The sequence below is a fragment of the Oncorhynchus keta genome, unplaced genomic scaffold (genome assembly GCF_023373465.1).
Source record: "Oncorhynchus keta strain PuntledgeMale-10-30-2019 unplaced genomic scaffold, Oket_V2 Un_contig_20057_pilon_pilon, whole genome shotgun sequence".
Taxonomy (NCBI): Eukaryota; Metazoa; Chordata; class Actinopteri; order Salmoniformes; family Salmonidae; genus Oncorhynchus; species Oncorhynchus keta.
This window is the reverse complement of record NW_026281800.1, coordinates 371189-391205: the sequence shown is the minus strand read 5'-3', so window position 1 is coordinate 391205 and position 20017 is coordinate 371189. Positions and strand designations below refer to the sequence as shown.

Here is a 20017-nt window from a genome sequence, read left to right as displayed (position 1 = left end):
GCACTGGGTGTGGTAGGGGGGAATGTGGTCCTCTGGGCACGGGGGGGCAGAGAGGAGGACCTGTGGCCTTCTGGAGACAGACTTCTCTGGGCTCTCAGCAGACACACTCCCCTGAATGTCCCAGGCGCAGCCCTTCCAGGAGAAGCCACACCCTGGGGAGGTCCATCCCTGCCTCCATTCAGACAGACCATGCCTCTTTCAGATCCGGACGCACCACTCTCCTGTCCAGTCCCGCCCCTGTCCTGAGTTGGTGGTTCTCTGTGGTTTCTCTCTACGAAGCCAACAGTGGGCCTCCGGCTGCCCAGCCCTGCAATAGACAGATACATAGAGACAGCTAGTTAATAATAATCGTGTCCCCTTCGGGGAAATCTGTCTTGCATCTCAACAAACACCACCACAGCATCATCACATAAGTTAAAGTATACAGCTCAAAAACAGACTAACAATTTAAAAGACTTCAGAGTAGACTAGAGAATCAAACACGTCCTCTAGCTTTTAGAGAACTTTCTTAGAACTGACAAGATCATGTTAGTTTGCAAAAATCACTCAAATTTCACGAGACAGAAAAGCTTAAAATGCTGGTTTCAGATTAACTAAAAAAAAACATATCCAAAAGGCTGAGGGGAGAATACAACCTCCAACTTTATGACTGGAGCCAATGACTGAGTTATGCTATACTGTTCTAGCACCGTGCTGAGGACGGAGTGAAGAGAATGAGTTGGTGAGTAAGCGGAGGGCCTACTGTGGGATGAGGAGTGTGTCTTACTGGAGGCCAGTGAGAGTGAGTCAGAGGTACAGTGGCTGGTCTTACAGGGGGCCCGGTCCTCAGTGGTTCTGGTCTCATCCAGCTCTATCAGGGCCCTCATCAGTGGGGTCAGAGGCCCCCGAGTCTCCTTCACAACCTCACCCCTTTCCTGCTCACGCTCTGGAGGGGACAAACACCTACAGGACAAAACAGGACCCGGGTGAGTTAAACTGGTCTGATTTTTAATCAGGGTTAAATCAAGGGGAAAGGGGATTAAAAGGAGGTATTCCAAAGTTAACACTGCAACCATACCTCCTGCTGCCAGTGTGGTCTGTAAAGTGGCCCGAGCTGCCTGATTGGTCAGTTTGAGGGCAAGGGGACATCCTGTAACTCTGTGATTGGTCAGTTTGAGGACTGGGAGTCTTCCTGGTGCTGTGTGATTGGTCGGTTTGAGGGCAAGGAGAAATTCTATCGGTGGATTCTGGTTGCCACGGGTGTTTGCTGGGCGAAAGCAACAGGTCCGGATGGTGGTACAGACTGGAGAGGGATAACAGTAACAACAAATACAGTCAGACAAACAGACAGACAGGAGAGGGTTAACAACAGTGACAACAGCTAGAGTCAGTCAGAGAGACAGGAGAGGGTTAAAAATAATAATAACAGCTATAGGTCAGACCTGCTTTGGGACCTAACGGAAGCACAACATGTATGCATACGTGGAGGAGAGGAGACCGTACCCAGCTCCAGAAGGCTGTGTGTGGTTGTGGACAGCCTGGCGACTCCTGACCTGGTTCTCATGCTCCAGCTGATTCACCTGGCTCTCCAGCTTACAGACCACCCTGAGGAGGCGGGCCACAGACAGATACAGGAAAGAGAGTGTGGGTGATCGAGACATGTCAATTACAGGATCGCCACCGGTGCTGGGACAAAACACACTGATAAAGAAAAGCTGGCACATGATACATCTATTCTTTGTTTGCCAAAATAGATAAGTCACACCGAAAGAGAATAACTCCTCTCTCAGTCAAAAGGGATTCTTCAATCTGTCACTCTTGGCCCGTATTCACAAAACATCAGGGAAAATGTCCTAGGAATCATGTTAAAAGCTGTTTTAAGACGACAACAAAAGCTCCCAGCTCAGAGGTTTTAGGATCATTTTAAGACTGTCACACAGGGTTATCGTCTGTAGACGGCTGTGCAAAGAAAATCTATTAAATCCTTTTAAATCTCAGGCTGTAACAACAAACTGTGGAATTAAGTCAAGGGGTTCGAATACTTTCTGAAGGCACTGTAGGGAATTCAATAATCAAAAAGAAAAACATGTTTATTTATTCGCCTCGTGGTTCTAAGTATTTAGGCATGTCATATTATTATATAAAATATAGGCTACATGTGAAATAATTTTGAAAAGCGCAAGAGATACTGTTGCATGTAGGTCCAGATTATTTATGGAGTGATCATATAAAAATATCAAAACATTTTAACACCACCAAAGCAATTGCTTGTGGCACGGGAACCACTGACTCACTGCATTTCTCCATTGTTAAAAACCCTTTCTGGTAACTTAACAGGTTAAGACAGCTCATGAGCTCTCCTAAATATCTGTCGACGAGGTGGAACTGGAACTTAAGACTAAAGAGGCTTCATGCATAGCTTTTATTTTGAGCCATAAGAGTAATAATAATAATAATATATGCCATTTAGCAGACGCTTTTATCCAAAGCGACTTACAGTCATAGGAGTGAAGTCTCTATTCTCAGCACTTACGACACATTTCAAAAAACACTCAACAACTGGATGTCCGATTCGGACAAATTACATAACTCTGAAAAGGAATTGAAATACCCCAAAATAGTATTTGAACCCAGGTCTGATCATGACAAAGACATTTCAAAGTAAATATCTTCACATTTTCTCTTTGAAAATACAAGTAGCTGAATATTGGAATGTGTTTGGAAATACACTTGGAAAGTATTGGCATCTATTTGAAAACACTCAAATACACAAGACGCTTGTATTTGAAAACACCTTCAAATAGAACTAGATTTTCGACCACGTTATTTGAAAATACTCAAATAGGGCTATTTTTTAACCCAGGTCTAGTTATGATTTGTCTAGCATATCTACCTTGTAGATGTTGGTTTTCAGGTCTTGGTGTTGGATGCTTGATGTTACCTTTTTAGTTCAGAAACCTGCTCGTTGGCATCAAACAGCTTGTTCTCTGTAGACACCAGGTTGTCCTGTTGATATAGAACAAAAAGGTTAGAACCAGAACAACGTGTCACCTGTTATTCTTGAGGTGGAATAACAGCGAAAAGGACAATAGATTATACTAATAGAATAGTTCCGTTACCTTAACCCCCCCGTGGTCTTTCTTCAGAGAGTCATACTCTCCCAGAAGCTAGGGAGACAAAAACCCACAACCCCTGAGTCATCATGACCACACACACACACACATTGGAGTGTGTCTATTAAACCTTTGTGCTACAGCCAAATAGCTTATGACAAGGTCCCTTGCACACATCCAGCGGGTACTGAAAGAGCTGCTCAAATAAGAGACTGGTGTAAGAGACGTAGAGGTAATGTTCCCCAGAAGTTCTGTAGGTCATCTCCCAAACTACAACACCTAGAAAGTAGTCTTTCCCAGAGGGTCAGCTAGTCTGGTATAACATCAGAACTCACGTCCTGCAGCATCTTGTACTCCCTCTCCCTCCTGGCCTCCTTATCTTGCGTTTCTCTGCAGGCGTTCTCCAAAGCCTCCTCTAGCTGCCGGACCCGGGTTCTGAGGCGGCCGGCCGAGGAGTCCTTCTCCCTGCCTGACTGCCTGCTTTCGTCCAATCGCTGCTGCAGGGACGTTGCCGTGGAGCAGGCTGTGTCGTAGCGCTCTGGCCAGTCAGCCTGAAAGAGACAGCAGAGCTCGTCACACACACACACACACACACACACACACACACACACACACACACACCTCTAAGGGTATAACAGTATCCTACCAGTTGTTTCTCTAGGATGGTGTTCTTGTTCTCCAGCCCCTGGATACGGCTGCTTGCTTCAGATAGAGCTCGCTCTAGCTGAGCACACCTGGTAATACAACATCCACGACTTAGATCTCACACACACACCAACCTTCCCCCAAACACACCCACCCACACTCTCCGCCACTACCTCTGTCTGAGTGTGTGGTTGCTCTGCTCCAGGTCGTGAGGCAAGTCTCTCAGGTCCAGTTTGTCCCGGAGGACTTTGATCTCTGCCTCGTAGTAAGCCTTCAGATCAGCTACATGACGAGTGTGTTTCTCCCTCAGCTTCTCTCTCAGCCTGGAGAAAGAGGGGAGAAGAGAAAGAAGGGTAAAGAGGAGGAATGGGAGGAGAAAGAAGATTAGTAGTACTCAGTATGTATCAATTACCTTAGTTATTCTACTACTTGTTCCTCTGATTTATGCCCTAAATAATATTAGTGTGGCCCCAGAGGAGTCATGCCCATAGGGGGCACAGGGGCATGTGCCCCCTCTGATTTCCCAGAATTTTAAAAAAGGGTTTAATTTGTTGGTTCTATGTAATACTACAGTGGTCTACAGTGGTTTACAGTAATACATAGCAATTTTATGAAGTTGGCTTTAGCTAGCCCAGATAGGTTCCCAATCACATCACCAGCTGCCAAGAAGCCATTTCAGGCAATCAAGTTAGTTAGACAAGCTAGCTACTCTATCTTAGCTAGCATGCCTGCTGGCAAGGTTGGTAGACTTTAGAAAAGCGAGCAATTACTAAATGTACTGAAAAAGACACTCCTTTCAATCTTTTACCCAGATTTTAGTCATAAAAAATAACCACCAGTCAGGATACACACAGCTCAAGAAGTATGCTTAGATATGCAGAAAACAAAACATTTTTTTAACGTAGAATTAAGTATAATTATGGCTCTTGATTGCAGAACAAAAATTATTTCAAATTTATGAAAAATTATAACTTGTCGACCTCTCAGCTATCCTCAGGGACTTTTGCCCCTCAGATAAGATATATAAAAACATAACCAGCCCTCTGGCCACTCACAGAGAGACGATCACAGGGTCTTCCAGTGACGCCGCTTTCTCCATACGAGGGCCGCTCCGGGAGTGTGTGTGAGAGTGCGTCTGCCTCCCAGACACAGCCAGTTGCTTCAGGGTGCTGGTGTGTGTGTGACTCCCCTCCTCCTCGCTGGCCTGAGTGACTAAGGCCTTGCGTTGCTGGCTGCTGGGGAGCATCAAGGGCTTGGAGGTAGAGGGGGGCGACGGGGCTGGTTTTATCCGAGGAGAGGCCACTCTGGCTAGGGTAGGTGCAACGGCGGAGAGGCTGGAGGCGTTGGAGGCGCAGTCTGTGTCCCCGGGGTTGGCACTGCCCTCAGCCATGCTGTCTGGGCTGACAGGGGTGTCAACGCGGGGGTAGAGCTGCGGCTGGGTGGGGTAGGAGGGGCTGCTGAAGTGGGAGGGCGAGGTGAAGCCGGAGGTTCGATCTGATTGACGGAGCTGAATAGTGGGATCGAGAGTTAACACCTAGAACAAAGAGAAGGGTTAGAGCAGGTGTCTGTGTGTGTTAGACGATATATTGTTTATATTGTATACCGGGGTATTTTGAAATACCGACAGTATGATTTTCAATACTGTGGGTTGGGGACAGGGCACGTGCTACGCCACTGCTTATAACTGCAAGTAGAACTATAAGAAAAGTAAGATATGTCAAATTAATTATATCCAGCTCAGAGCTCCAGCTATGAATTTGGTTTACTAAACGTCAAGATCAAGCTTCTTGGGTACAGAAGAGACATTCAAATCTACTCCTGGATCAAGATACCTGTTAACTAAATTGTTTTGTGAAAAAAAAAAAATTATACAATTCTGGAAAAAATTTAAAAGACCACTGCAAAATTACGAGTTTCTCTGGTTTGACTATTTATAGGTATGTGTTTGGGTAAAATTAACATTTTTGTTTTATTCTATAAACTAAACTACTGACAACATTTCTCCCAAATAAAAATATGGTCAATAAGAGCATTTCTTTGCAGAAAATGACAACTGGTCAAAATAACCCCCAAAAATGCAGACCTTGAAGAATGCAAAGAAAATAAGTTCATATTCATTTTTAGACAACACAATACTAATGTTTTAACTTAAGAAGAATTCAGAAATGAATATCTGGAAGAATAACCCTGATTTTCAATCACAGCTTTCATGCATCTTGGCATGCTCTCCACCAGTCTTTCACATTGATGTTGGGTGACTTTATGCCACTGCTGGCGCAAAAATTCAAGCAGCTCGGCTTTGTTTGATGGCTTGTGACCATCAATCTTCCTCTTGATCACATTCCAGAGGTTTTCAATGGGGTTCAGGTCTGGAGATTGGGCTTGTCATGACAGGGTCTTGATCTGGTGGTCCTCCATCCACACCTTGATTGACCTGGCTGTGGGGCATGGAGCATTGTCCTGCTGGAAAAACCAATCCTCAAAGTTCTTACAGGACAACCTTCAACCGTGCCTTGATTCATGTGTCCTTCACAAAGACAAATCTTCCCGATTCCAGCCTTGCTGAAGCACCCCCAGATCATCACCCATCCTCCAACAAATTGCACAGTGGGTGCGAGACCTGGAGTGGCCTACAAGCCACAGTGTCTCGCACCCACTGTGAAATGTTACAGTCCTGGAATTTTGCTTAAATCTTTTAGCTTATAACAGTGAACCTTTTTGTGGGATACACATAAGGCAATTCTAGGTCTTGTGGCATACTTGGTTAAACTATTCCCAAATCAATGGAATTGCAACCCTCTGCATGAACAGTGCATTCTTCCATCACATGTACAGCTGAATCTCAAGATCTTGCACACTAATGAGATGCTATTGCGCTCACACTACTACACTGTCTGGGCCAAGGACTTCATGCTTTCTGGTAAGTTTTGATTACAATACTGGGTGGGGTGAATAAATATATGTTGTATGACATTCATGATCTTTTGTTAACTAGCCTACAGGAAAGTGTGTTTAAATAATTTCTAACTTGTTAACAATTTCTGCTAGTTAGTTTTTGCTACCATGTGGGTTTTAGCTTGCTTGAGCCTGTTAACTTCTTTGGGGTAGGGGGCAATATTTTCACATCCAGATGAAAAGCATGCCCAGAGTAAACTGCCTGCTATTCAGGCCCAGATGCTAGGATATGCATATTATTAGTAGATTTTGATAGAAAACACTGAAGTATCTAAAACTGTTTGAACGATGTCTAAGTATAACAGAACCCATATGGCAGGCAAGAGCCTGAGAAAATATCCAACCAGGACGTGGGAAATCTGAGGTTTGTAGGTTTTCAAGTCTTAGCCTATCCAATATAGTCTGTGGGGTCATATTGCACTTCCTACGGCTTCCACTAGATGTCAACAGTATTTAGAACCTTGTTTCAGGCTTCTACTGTGAAGTGGGAGAGAATGAAAGCTGATTGAGTCATGTGTCTGCCAGAAGGCCATGTGCTCAGTCAGGCGCGCGCCCGTGAGAGTTAGCTCCATTCCCTTTCATTTCTAAAGACAAAGGAGTTCTCCGGTTGAAACATTATTGAAGATTTATGATTAAAACATTCTAAAGATTATATACATTGTTTGACATGTTTCTATGAACTGTAATAAAACTTTTTTGACTTTGTCTGGACCTAGTGCCTGCGCATTTGAATGTACTAAATGCAAACAAAAAGGAGGTATTTGGACAAAAATGGACTTTATCTAACATTTATTGTGGAACTGGGATTCCTGGGAGTGCATTCTGATGTAGATCAAAGGTTAGTGATTCATTTTATCTCCATTTCTACTTTTTGTGACTCCTCTCTTTGGCTGGAAAAATGGCTGTTTTTTTTTGTGTCGTAAAGCCTTTTTGAAATCAGACACTGTGGTGGGATTAACAACAAGTTTATCTTTAAAATGGTGTATAATACATGTCTGTTTGAGGAATTTTAATTATGAGATTTCTGTTGTTTGAATTTGGCGCCCTGCACTGTCACTGGATGTTGGTCAGGTGGGACGTCAGCGTCCCACATACCCTAGAGAGGTTATCTAAGGAGTGTTAATTCACCTCTGTCCATACATGTCACTTTAAAGCATTTATCTTACAAAGGAGATGTTTAATCTAACTGCTTAACTTTTATCTGTACATCGAATTGTATTTTATTTTTCCCTCATCTTTACAGGAAAATGCCACCGGCAGCATCGGATGTGTGGAGACATTTAACTGCAGCTAATGTAGAAGGAAAAGCTGTGTACATTTGCAAATACTGTGCCAAATCATATGTGAAGAATGCAACAAAGAGGCAGAATCATCTGGCCAAGTGCATAAAGTTCCCTCAGCGCTCACAACAAGCAACCTCTGACAAAAGTCCCTCAACTTCTATTTGAGATAGAAAATGATGCACATTGGTGCGGCTGGCTTCCGGGTTGGATGTGCGCTGTGTTAAGAAGCAGTGCGGATTGGTTGGCTTGTGACAACAGCTCATGGTCCTCCTGGAATCAGAAGTTTCATTTTTATTAGATTTTTTTTACCACCTTTTTCTCCCCAATTTCTTAGTATCCAATTGTTAGTAGTTACTGTCTTGTCTCATCGCGACAACTCCCGTACAGGCTCGGGAGAGAAGAAGGTCGAGAGCCATGCATCACAACCCAACCAAGTCGGAGGAAACACCATACACCTAGCGACCTGGTCAGCGTGCACTGCGCCCGGCCCGCCACAGGAGTCACTAGTGCGCGATGAGACAAGGACATCCCTACCGGCCAAACCCTCCCTAACCCGGACGACGCTAGGCCAATTGTGCGTCGCCCCATGGACCTTCCGGTCGCGGACGGCTGTAGCCTGGGCTCGAACCCAGAGTCTCTGGTGGCACAGCTAGCACTGCGATGCAGTGCCTTAAGAGCACTGTTCCACCCGGGAGGCCCCGGAATCAGAAGTTTTTTGACTCAATGGAGGAACGTAGTCAGAGAAATGCTGATGAATGTCTTGCTCGAGTTGTGTATGCAACTGGTTCACCTCTGATACTCACAGGCAATGTGTATTGTATTGGAAGATATTTCTGAATGTTCTTCACTCAGCATACACCCACCCCTCCAACCAGACATGCTTTATCTACTCATTTGCTGGATGCAGAGTTCAGAGCTCAAGTGAAGGTCACGCAAACCATAGAGAAACCAGACTGTATTGCAATCATCTCTAATGGGTGGTAGAATTTTTGTGTGCAAAGAATAATTAACTACATCTCCACCCCTCAACCAGTATTCTACAAGAGCACAGACACAAGGGACAACAGACACACCGGTCTCTAGATTGCAGATGAGCTGAAGACAGTCAATGACCTTGGATCACAGAAGATAATTGCACTGGTAACAGACAATGCTGCGAACATGAAGGCTGCTTGGTCTGAAGTGGAGGAGTCCTACCCTCACATCACACCCATTGGCTGTGCTGCTTATGCATCGAATCTGCTCCTCGAGGACATCATGGCACTGAAAACAATGGATACACTCTACAAGAGAGCCAAGTAAATGGTTAGGTATGTGAAGTGTCATCAAGTTATAGCAGCAATCTACCTCACCAAGCAAAGTGAGAAGAATAAGAGCACCACATTGAAGCTGCCCAGCAACACCCGTTGGGGTGGTGTTGTCATCATATTTGACTGTCCTCCAGTGCCCTGCCCACTTCACTATTTCTCCAGGCAGAGGTAACTGCAGTTCTGAAATACATACAAAGCATGAAGACTTCTGCCTGAAGCCCATACACGCCGCAGCGTACATGTTGGACACCAAGTATGCTGGCAAGAGCATCCTGTCTGGTGCAGAGATCAACAAGGCCTATTGTGCCTCACCACTTTGGCCTGGATGAGGGCAAGGTTCTTGGCAGTCTGGCGAAGTGCACTTCCAAGCAAGGGCTTTAGGATGGAGATGCAACATGGTAGTCGTGCAAACATATCTAATCAGCCACCTGGTGGAAGGGACTTTGTGGATCTGAGACTCTTTCCCCTGTTGCCTCATACATCCTCCAAATCCCACCAACATCAGCCGCCTCAGAGCGCAACTGGTCCTCGTTTGGGAACACACACACACCAAAGCACACAACAGGGTGACCAATACAAGGGTTGAAAAATTGGTGGCTATCCGGGCAAATTTGAGGCTTTTTGAGCCTGACAATAAGCCGTCCTCAGTAAGGTTGGAAAGTGAAGATGAGGCCTCAGAATCTGATGTTCAAGAGGTGAACATTGAGGTTGTCCAGGGAGAAGACATGGAAACCTGAGAGGAAGACAACCAAAACTTTAGTTTCTAGTCTATCATTTAACAGATGTATGTTGAAAAGTTTTTGGGGGAGATGCGATGGATCATTGGGAATCATTCGGGATCATTCAAAATGTCCTTTTTGTTGTTCAGTAAAATCATCCCATATGAAAAGTAAATTCATTTAATTAAAGTTAAATTCGTAAATAAATAGTTATTTTTATATTTCTATTGGAAGGACTTAATCATTTGCAATTATGTCTCCTTATGATAAGGTAAAAAGTTTGTTTCTGTCACCATATGATAAGCTAAATATATCCAATGCAATGAACATTACATTTAAATGGTATTAATTTGCAAATCAATCTCACAACAACAGCAAAGGACGTTGTGAAGAGGCTGCAGGAAACAGGTACAAAATTATCTATATCCATAGTAAAAACAAGTCCTATATCGACATAACCTGAAAGGCCGCTCAGCAAGGAAGCCCACGGTTTGCACATGGGGACAAAGATCGTACTTTTTGGAGTAATGTCCTCTGGTCTGATGAAACAAAAATAGAACTGTCTGGACATAATGACCATCGTTATGTTTGGAGGAAAAAGGGGGAGGCTTGCAAGCTGAAGAGCACCATCACAACTGTGAAGCACAGGGGTGGCAGCATCATGTTGTGGGGGTGCTATGCTGCAAGAGGGACTGGTGCACTTCACAAAATAGATGGCGTCATGAGGCGGGAAAATTATGTGGATATATTGAAGCAACATCTCAAGACATCAGTCAGGAAGTTAAAGCTTGGTTGCAAATGGGTCTTCCAAATGGACAATGACCCCAAGCATACTTCCAAAGTTGTGGCAAATTGGCAAAGTCAAGGTATTGGAGTGGCCATCACAAAGCCAATCCAATAGAAAATTAGTGGGCAGAACTGAAAAAGTGTGCGCGAGCAAGTAGGCCTACAAACCTCACTCAGTTACACCAGCTCTGTCAGGAGGAATGGGCCAAAATTCACCCAACTTATTGTGGGAAGTTTGTGGAAGGCTACCTGAAACATTTGACCCAAGTTAAACAATTTAAAGGCAAAGCTATCAAATATTAATTGAGTGTATGTAAACTTCTGACCCACTGGGAATGTGATGAAAGAAATAAAAGCTGAAATAAAATCACTACTGTTATTCTGACATTTCACATTCATAAAATAAAGTGGTGATCATAACTGACCTAAAACAGGGAATTTTTACTTGGATTAAATGTCAGAAATGGTGAAAAACTGAGTTTAAATCTATTTGGCTAAGGTGTAAGTAAACTTCCTACTTTACCAGTATGTATATAAATGTATGTGTATACACACACACACATCAAAACTAGAAACACAACATGTATGCCAAAAGCTGATTAAACAGCACGATCATTACACAGGTGCACCTTGTGCTGGGGACAATAAAAGGCCACTAAAATGTACAGTTTTGTCACATAACACAATGTCACAGATGTCTCAAGTTTTGAGGGAGTGTGCAATTGTCATGATGACTGCAGGAATGTCCACCACAGCTGTTACCAGAGAATTCAATGTTCATTGATGTACCATAAAAACACTGTTTTCGAGAATTTGGCAGTACGTCCAACCGGCCATACGTGTAACCACGCCAGCTCACATCCGAGTACTTCTGTCTGTAATAAAGCCCTTTTGTAGGGAAAAACTAATTATCATTGGCTGGGCCTGGATCTCCATTGAGTGGGCCTGGCTCCCAAGTGGGTGAGTCTATGCCTACCCATGGCTACGCCCCTGCCCAGTCATGTAAAATCCATAGAAAAGGGCCGAAACTATTTATTTAAATTGACTGATTTCCTTATATGAACTGTAACTCAGCAAAAAAAAAAAATATATATATATATATATATATACACACTTATTTATTAAATGTTTTTAATTAGAAGCACAAAACCAGTTAGGCAACAGGGATCTTGATCCAGGATGGGCTTGAACGTCTCTGCTGTAAACAAGAAGATAGCTCAACTCTTTTTTTTATAGGACCCCTTGTGTGCACTTCTGGTAATACAGTATACCTCGGTATGGTACAGAAACGGTATGAACATCTGGATACCGCCCAACCTTAGTGTGTGTGTGTGTGTGTGTGTGTGTGTGTGTGTGTGTGTGTGTGTGTATACCTGTGGTGACGTGGGGCTGCAGGTGAGAGAGCGGTCCCAGTCAGTGTGTTTAGACTCAGTAGTTCTCTGCTTGCTGTGGTAGATCTCTCTGAGAGACCGCTTCTGGTCCTCTGGAGAGGTCTGGGAGACACAGAGAGAGACGCACAACAAACTAATACAACGGAGGGAGGTGGTGTCATTTGTTTTCATTTACTTGGGATTGAGGTCTGAAAACGATTTCCCTAAGAAGAGACTAACTTTTTCAGCACAATGAAAACAAACACAGTATTTAAGGTGGAACAAGTTTGGGTTGTCCTTTTGACCTTCACCTACCAGACTGATAGAGGCCTCCTGCAGCAGCAGGTAGGCTCCACTGTCGAAGCTGTCAGGTAGAGGGCGGTAGAGCTCACTCTCATCCAGGCGCCAGTACGTCAGACCTGAAGGACAAGAAGCAGACATGTATCACTACATTTTAACAACCTCTATACTAGACTGCTTTATAACTATGTTACTACAAGCACTTAGCATTATTGCTTTGACCGCATTCCAGAACTGCTGCTCAAGCAAAGGCAACAGTGTTATTCAACAAGGTAACAAGACCGCGCAGGATGTAGGCCAATGTTTAGAGCGGATACAAAAAGAGGCCTGTGTCTGTGTGTGTGGTTACCTGAGGCCTCAGACATGAGGCTGTCACTTCTCCTCAGAGGGAAGGAGTTGGTGAAGGTAGCAGCCGACCCATGCTGAAAACAGAGAGAAGAGAAATGAACATAGGAGAAGGAGAGAGAATGAGACCCAAAGCTAACTCCAGTGTTTTACTGTTTCCTTTTCATAATGCTTCCCCACAAGGAATCCTGTTTCAACTGACTGTGACGCATATAAAGCAGGGCAGACACAGTGACAAACAGACAAAATTCAAAGTGATATAACAAAACGCCAGCGCATTTTACTGACTCCAGTAATCCAAATAGTTTTACCTCATTTTATCCAGCTACTAAAAATTCAAAAGGAACCGGGTGCGTCGACTGGAGTTAGGTGTACCTTGTCCTGGAGGTCAGTGTTCTCCAGGGGGCTGTCTCTAGGGCTCTGCCTGGGGCTGGGCTGCTGATCATGGGAGGAAGAGGTCTGAGGGCCGCTCTGGCCCGGGAATGGGGCCTGGAGGGGTGGGGGGGAAGCCAGGGGAGGTTGGGCCTGCCCCGCTGTGCTCTTTTTGGGTTTGCTGCGTCTCTGTCTTTGAGCCCAGGAGGTCAGCGATTGGCTGGAGGTTCTCTGCTGCTCAGGTGGACTAGGATTGTCTCTAGGAGCCACCTCATTGGCCGAGGCACTCCTCTTCTGACCCTCCTGGCCAATCAGAATGGTCTCTGTGTAGTCCTGGAGGTGAAGGGACCAACCACACTCCTCTTTCCCCCGGCCTCGCTCCTCTACTCCCCCCGGAGTCTTTGTCGCCTCGAGCCCTGACCCCCAGGCTGACAGGGTCCCATACCCACTGCTCAGCACCGTCCCTGCCCCCTCAGCCCACCTCTCTCTTGGGGTGACCAGCCCTGGCCGAGGGGATGGGGGTAGAGGGAAGGTGGAGCTCAGAAAGGGTTGTGGGACAGAGAGGGAGGTGGGGGGAGCAGAGAGAGGCGGGTTCCCATTGGGAAGGTCCGTGGAGGGTGAGGGGTGGATGGTGGCAACAGCAGGGGAAGAGGAGTAGTCTGGGTGTGTCTGTGTGACAGTAAACAGCGTAGATTGGTAATCGTGATGTGTCTGTGTATTGGTGGTAGCAGTATATGGGTAATTGTTGTGGGTCTGTGTGCTGGTCTGGCGGTTCTGGAGCTGAACCAAGGCTTTGATCTCATCCTGAATCAGCTGGAAGAGGAAAATAATCACAGTGTAAACAGGCATCAGAACATGCATCTTTATGGATTCTAGAACAGGCCATGTATAGTTCAGAGCTGTACTTGGCAATAGTCAAATCAATTTTTTCTGGTCACATACACATATTTAGCGAATGTTATTGCGGGTGTAGTGAAATGCTTGTGTTCCTAGCTCCAACAGTCCAGTAGTATCTAACAATTCACAACAATACACACTAATATAAACGTAAACAAATAGAATTAAGAAATACTAAAATATTAGATTGAGCAATGTCGGAGTGGCATTGACTAAAATACAGTAGAATAGAATACAGTATATAAATATGACGTGTAAAGCAGTAGGCAAACATTGAAGTGACTAGTGTTCCACTATTAAAGTGGCCAGCGATTACAAGTCTATGTATACAGGGCAGCAGCCTCCAACTTGCAGGGTTGCGTAACCGGGTGGAAGCCGGCTATTTAACAGTCTGATGGCCATGAGTTAGAAGCTGTTTTTCAGTCTCTCGGTCCCAGCTTTGTTGCATCTGTATTGACCTCGCCTTCTGGATGATAGCGGGGTGAACAAGGCAGTGGCTCGGGTGGTTGATGTCCTTGATGATCTTTTTGGCCTTCCTGTGCCATCGGGTGCTGTAGGTGTCCTGGAGGGCAGGTAGTTGCCTCCGGTGACGCATTGGGCAGCCTCTGATGCACCACCCTCTGAAGAGCCCTGCGGTTGCGGGCGGTGCAGTTGCCGTACCAGGCGGGGATACAGCCCGACAGGATGCTCTGAATTGTGCATCTGTAAAAGTTTAGGGTTTTAGGGACCAAGCCAAATTTCTTCAGCCTCGTGAGGTTGAAGAGGCGCTGTCGCGCCTTCATCACCACACTGTCTGTGGCCCGTCAGGAAGTCCAGGACCCAGTTGCACAGGGCGTGGTTCAGACCCAGGGCCGCGAGCTTACTGATAAGCTTGGAGGGTACTATGGTGTTGAATGCTGAGCTATAGTCAATTCCTCTTGACCATGTGGGATAGGGCAGTGTGAAGTGCGATGGCGATTACATCGTCTGTGGATCTATTGAGGCGGTAAGCAAATTGAATTCGGTCTAGGGTGTCAGGTTAAAAGCCCACAGTCCTTGGTAGCGGGCCACGTCGGTGGCACGGTGTTATCCTCAAAGCGGGCGAAGAAGGTGTTTAGCTTGTCCGGAAGCAAGACGTCAGTGTCCGCAACATGGCTGGTTTTCTGTTTGTAGTTCGTGATTGTCTGTAGACACTGCCACATACATTGTGTCTGAGCCGTTGAATTGCGACTCCTTTGTCTCTGTACTGACGTTTTGCCTGTTTGCCTTACGGAGGGAATAACTACATTGTTTTTATTCGGCCATATAACCAGTCACCTTGCCATGGTTAAATGTGGTGGTTCGCACTTTCAGTTTTGCGTGAATGCTGCCATCTATCCACAGTTTCTGGTTTGGGTAGGTTTTAATAGTCACAGTGGGTAAAACATATCCTATACACTTCCTGATGAACTCAGTCACCCTATCCGTGCATTCGATGATGTTACACTCAGAGGCTACCTGAAACATATCCCAGTCCGCGAGATCAAAATAATCTTGAAGAATGGATTCCGATTGGTCAGACCATCGTTGAATAGACCTTTGCACGGGTACTTCCTGTTTGAGTTTCTGCCTATAGGAAGGGAGGGGCAAAATGGAGTAGTGATCAGATTTGTCGAAACGAGAGCGGGCCTTGTAGGCATTTTGAAAAGTTGAGTAGCAGCGGTCCAATGATTTTCCAGAACAAGTACTACAGTCAATGTGTTGGTAGAACTATGGTTGCATTTTCCTCACATTCTCTTTGTTAAAATCCCCAGATACAATAAATGCAGTCTCAAGATATGTGGTTTCCAGTTGCATAAAGTCCAGTGTAATTCTTTGAGGGTCGTCCTGGTATCGGCTTGAGGAGAAATATACTCGGCTGTGACTATAACCGAAGATAATTATTTTTGGAGGTAATACAGTCGGCATTTGATTGTGAAGTATTCTAGGACAGCTGAAGAAAAGGACTTGAGTTTGTGTTATCACAATCACCCGATGAGCAGTTAATCGTGAATCATACACCCCTGCCTTTCTTCTTCCCGGAGAGTTCTTTATTCCTGTCTGCGCGATGTACTGAGAACCCAGCTGGCTGTATGGACGGGGACAGTATATTCCGAGACAGCCAGAGTATGTTACAATGCCTGATGTCTCTCTGGAAGGAGATCCTTGCCCTGAGCTCATCTACTTTATTGTCCAGAGACTGAACATTAGCAAGTAATATACTCTGAAGCGGTGGATGGTGGGCACACCTCCTGAGTCGGACTAGAAGTCCACTCTGAATACCTCTTCTCCGCCGGCGGTGTTTCGAAGCAGCCTCTGGAATAAGTTCAATTGCCCTGGGAGGTACGAACAAAGGACCCAATTCCAGAAAGTCGTATTCCTGGTCATAATGTTAGCAAGTTACCACCGCTCTGATATACAAAAGTTATTTCCGGGCTGTATGTAATACCAACAACAAATCTGTGCTAATAATGTAAGAAATAACACAAAAAAAACAAAATACTGCAAAGTTTCTTAGGAGCTAGAAGTGGAGCTGCCATACCCGTCGGTGCCATCTTCCGTGAAAATCACACACACTTAAATAGTAGTACAAACCTGTATTTGGCACTGGTACTGTTCTTGCTGAGCCAGGATCTGCTCTTGGTACTGTTTCTCTACTAGCTGGAACAGATGCAGCCATCGACCCTGTTGAACAAACACATGTACACATCTTCAACATTAGGTCTGTACAGTACCATACAGAAAGTATTGGAAAAGATTTCCTCTTAAAGTTATGGGCACGTTTCCAGTGTGAATATAAATATGGCAAATAGTAAAATGTTCTGATTGGGGGGGAAGAAGTGTGACAGCTGTGAGTTAGGCTCGCAGAAGGGGTCTGTGTGTGTGGGGGGCATCCGGAAGCAGCTGTGCTCCAGTTATGATGTGAGAAAAGTGAATTAGTGGTACTATGCCATGCACCCAGGGAGGTGAGATGGTGGGGGAGGGGGTATGGCACCTGATATTACAGTCCATAAGAAACTAACTGATTCCCTTTTAGCGAGTCAGTTATTTGCACATTTTCAAACATAGGTTAAATGTTAATATTTTCTGGGCACAATAACAGACTTGGGTATGGGTTGCATCTCAAAAGTAATCAAGCCTGTGTTTTCAGATCAGGAAAGCTGTATGAGAGGAGAGGGCAGGAGGTCATTAAGACAATTGGGATAGATCCCATGTAGAGCTGGGAAGCAGGCATTTTGCTGACATCGTTCATTACGACAAGTTGCCTATACAAGTGAAATGTGGAGTTAGACATGAAATAAGTTTGTTAATATTGGTGATTGTTCATGGAACAATTGATGGCATACAACAATCAAACTAGACGTAGTAGTTTATAGGATAATAAAACTAAACAAAGTGGTGCACATTAATGTTATAAACTTACCATTCGATTTATTGTTATCAGATTAGTTCAGGCAATTTATCACAATATGGATTTTTGTCCATATCGCCCAGCTCTAGATCCTTGTATTTAAAGCTGGGGAATACAGTACTCTTTCCAGTGTGTTTTCCTCTGTGTGAGATGAGGTGGCATTGCTGCCAGCATCACAGTTGTCTATTCCCCACAAATCATGTCCTGTCTGAAGAGATCAGCTGCAGTTGCATGATGTGTGCAGTCTAGGGACCAAGTGTGTGTGTGCTGTCAGCTAAGATCCACAGGGACAGCAGAAGCGACAGAGGAGGGATAAGACTGCCGGCTGCCCAACGTGCTACAGGAGAATAATGACCACACCAGCTAACCCCAGTATCACCCTTTCCAGGGAGAAGTTTAGAGAACACACACAATCACACTTCCCTGACATACTAACTGCCACAGACATTTCTCTATCAGTGGCTGTATTACTACTTGGCAGTCGTTCCACACTAAATATATGGTATCCTATATATCAGTTTGTCTGTTGTCCATCCTACCCTTGCAGTTACACAATAGTCCAGACTCTTTCCTACCTCACAGTCCTTCCACATCTCCGGGTCAGTCTCCCCACTACTCTGGATCTCTTGGACCAGAGCTCTGAGGGTCTCCAGGGAGGAGGGGTTGATGAAGGGGAGACTCTTGCCAGGCCCAAAGGCCTCCTCCGTACTCAGACACAGGCTCCTGGGGAACACAGTACACAGGAGTCAGGAAAAGGGACTAGGTTGGATTACTCAATGCAGCACACGTATTTCAAAACCTCCTAATACACTGCCACCTCTAGTCAGAATCCACAGTCTCCACACACCTGATCTTGTGGGGGAGGCTGCATGCTGGTGTGACGTCTTCAGCTCTCCCATCTACGGTTCCCACTTCAGTCTTGGAGTTGGCGTTGGGTTCCTCTGTCCCAGACAGCCCCAACCCAAGTCCAAGTCCCAGCCCCAGGCCAGAGGCTGCTGAGGTTCCCTCTGAAGACTCGCTTTCCTTGCCCCCTTCCCCGGCATGGCAGTGGCTCAGGGCCCCCAGGCTGGACACATCCTCAGAGATACTGTCATCTGTGGACATGCTTATGGGCCCACAACCTGGGGGAGAGTCTGATACCTACAAGGGAGATAGAGGGAGACAGCTCTCCCTTAACCTACATGCTGGGTGGGGTGGGGGGGTTGACACTTGCAGGAGATCGAGGGGAAAGGTCTGAAGTTACGTATGACAAACTCACTTTTCATTGTGAACAGTCCTTTTAAACTCCAGAGTACAGACACGGACCAGGACTGTGATGTGAGATGAAATACAAGCAGGTGGCTAGGCCCTTTGGTGATGGTGACCGTAATCAAACTTTCACTTTAACTGGGGCAGTTTCATTCAAATAGTAACTTGCATACACTTGTTGGATAAGATTATAGCAGAAGCCTTGCAAGATATACCTGACAGGGGCATAAACCAGCAGTAAACATATGAGATCATCAAGCAGACGTATCTAACTACATTGCAAGCTAAATATAACTACCTGGATATCGTAGCTAGTCTCCTTCTGCTTGTTAGTACAGTATTAATCTTGCTATTGATTGACTGGCCAGTTGTTCGCTGGCTGTATCCTGCTGGCTAGCTAACTAACGTTGGTTAATCATGCTAACTGACAGGTTTGCAAGCATCAACGTTTACGGTTAGCTAGCTAAGAGTAATGTTACATCTTGAAAATGATTGAAACTAGCGCCTTCGTTAGGCTCAATAAGCACACAGTCGATTCATAGTTAATATGTAAAGTAGATTAATAAGACTTTTTAATAAAGCTCGCTTTAACTTACCAGTTAACTTGTAAAGTAACTTCACCCATATTTTACCTTCAACAATACTAGCCAGCTAGCTAGTCTACTGCAGCTAACGCTAGCTCGCTAGCAGTGCTGCAGCATAACGTTCAACAGCAAAACATTACGCAATATCTAACTGGCCGAATGAAATCGAAAACGAGTTATCTGATTGGCTGTCTCTCTCATTCAGCCATTATGATTTGCTGTGATGCACAGTGCAGTGTACATGATTGGTAGAACTTGTGGGAAATTATTCATTCGCTGCAGGGGTAGAGCAATTCAATTTAACACGCGGGAGACAAAATTGTTGTTACTACAACCTAACAAATATGCGATTGCTAAATTGTTATCTGCAATCAGGTTTGGGGTAGGTTACTTTCTAAATGTAATCCGTTACAGTTACTAGTTAGTTACCTGTCCAAATGATCATCAGTAACGTGATTTTGAGATTAACATACCGATTTTACGAGTTTGGATACTAGATCCAACAGTGCAGTAGAATATCACATAAACACAAATAATCTACAAATGAGAGAACGAGTCCAATTAACAATCCAATGAAGATAGGAGGGAGCACATGTCCGAATATAAATACGTGGTGTGTACAGACAGTATATAATTTGGAAAGAAAATGATATGTACAGTAGTAGCTATATTAGTTATTTCGAGAATACAGTATATACTGTA

The 20017-nt window shown here is 44.9% G+C and overlaps 1 protein-coding gene across 3 annotated transcripts in view; it reads right to left on the bottom strand.

The window, feature by feature from the left end:
* Positions 1-19457, bottom strand: part of LOC118387824 (M-phase phosphoprotein 9-like) — a 28022-nt gene extending 8565 nt beyond the window's left edge. Inside the window, exons 1-19 of one of the 3 annotated variants that reach the window (XM_035776581.2) lie at positions 19328-19442; positions 18742-18946; positions 18331-18623; positions 18059-18206; positions 16667-16756; positions 13181-13990; positions 12810-12882; positions 12476-12579; positions 12164-12283; positions 4793-5271; positions 3911-4060; positions 3739-3826; positions 3428-3643; positions 3099-3146; positions 2921-2985; positions 1483-1584; positions 1058-1282; positions 767-942; positions 5-307 (exon numbers count right to left, since the gene is read on the bottom strand). In XM_035776581.2, coding sequence (XP_035632474.1) covers positions 5-307; positions 767-942; positions 1058-1282; positions 1483-1584; positions 2921-2985; positions 3099-3146; positions 3428-3643; positions 3739-3826; positions 3911-4060; positions 4793-5271; positions 12164-12283; positions 12476-12579; positions 12810-12882; positions 13181-13990; positions 16667-16756; positions 18059-18206; positions 18331-18587 — 3454 coding nt within the window. In that variant the 5' untranslated portion in view covers positions 18588-18623; positions 18742-18946; positions 19328-19442. Of the gene's footprint in view, positions 1-4; positions 308-766; positions 943-1057; positions 1283-1482; positions 1585-2920; positions 2986-3098; positions 3147-3427; positions 3644-3738; positions 3827-3910; positions 4061-4792; positions 5272-12163; positions 12284-12475; positions 12580-12809; positions 12883-13180; positions 13991-16666; positions 16757-18058; positions 18207-18330; positions 18624-18741; positions 18947-19327 lie in introns of all 3 variants that reach the window. The other 2 variants (XM_052504643.1, XM_035776580.1) reach the window with 2 other exon arrangements.
* Positions 19458-20017: the final 560 nt, after the last annotated feature.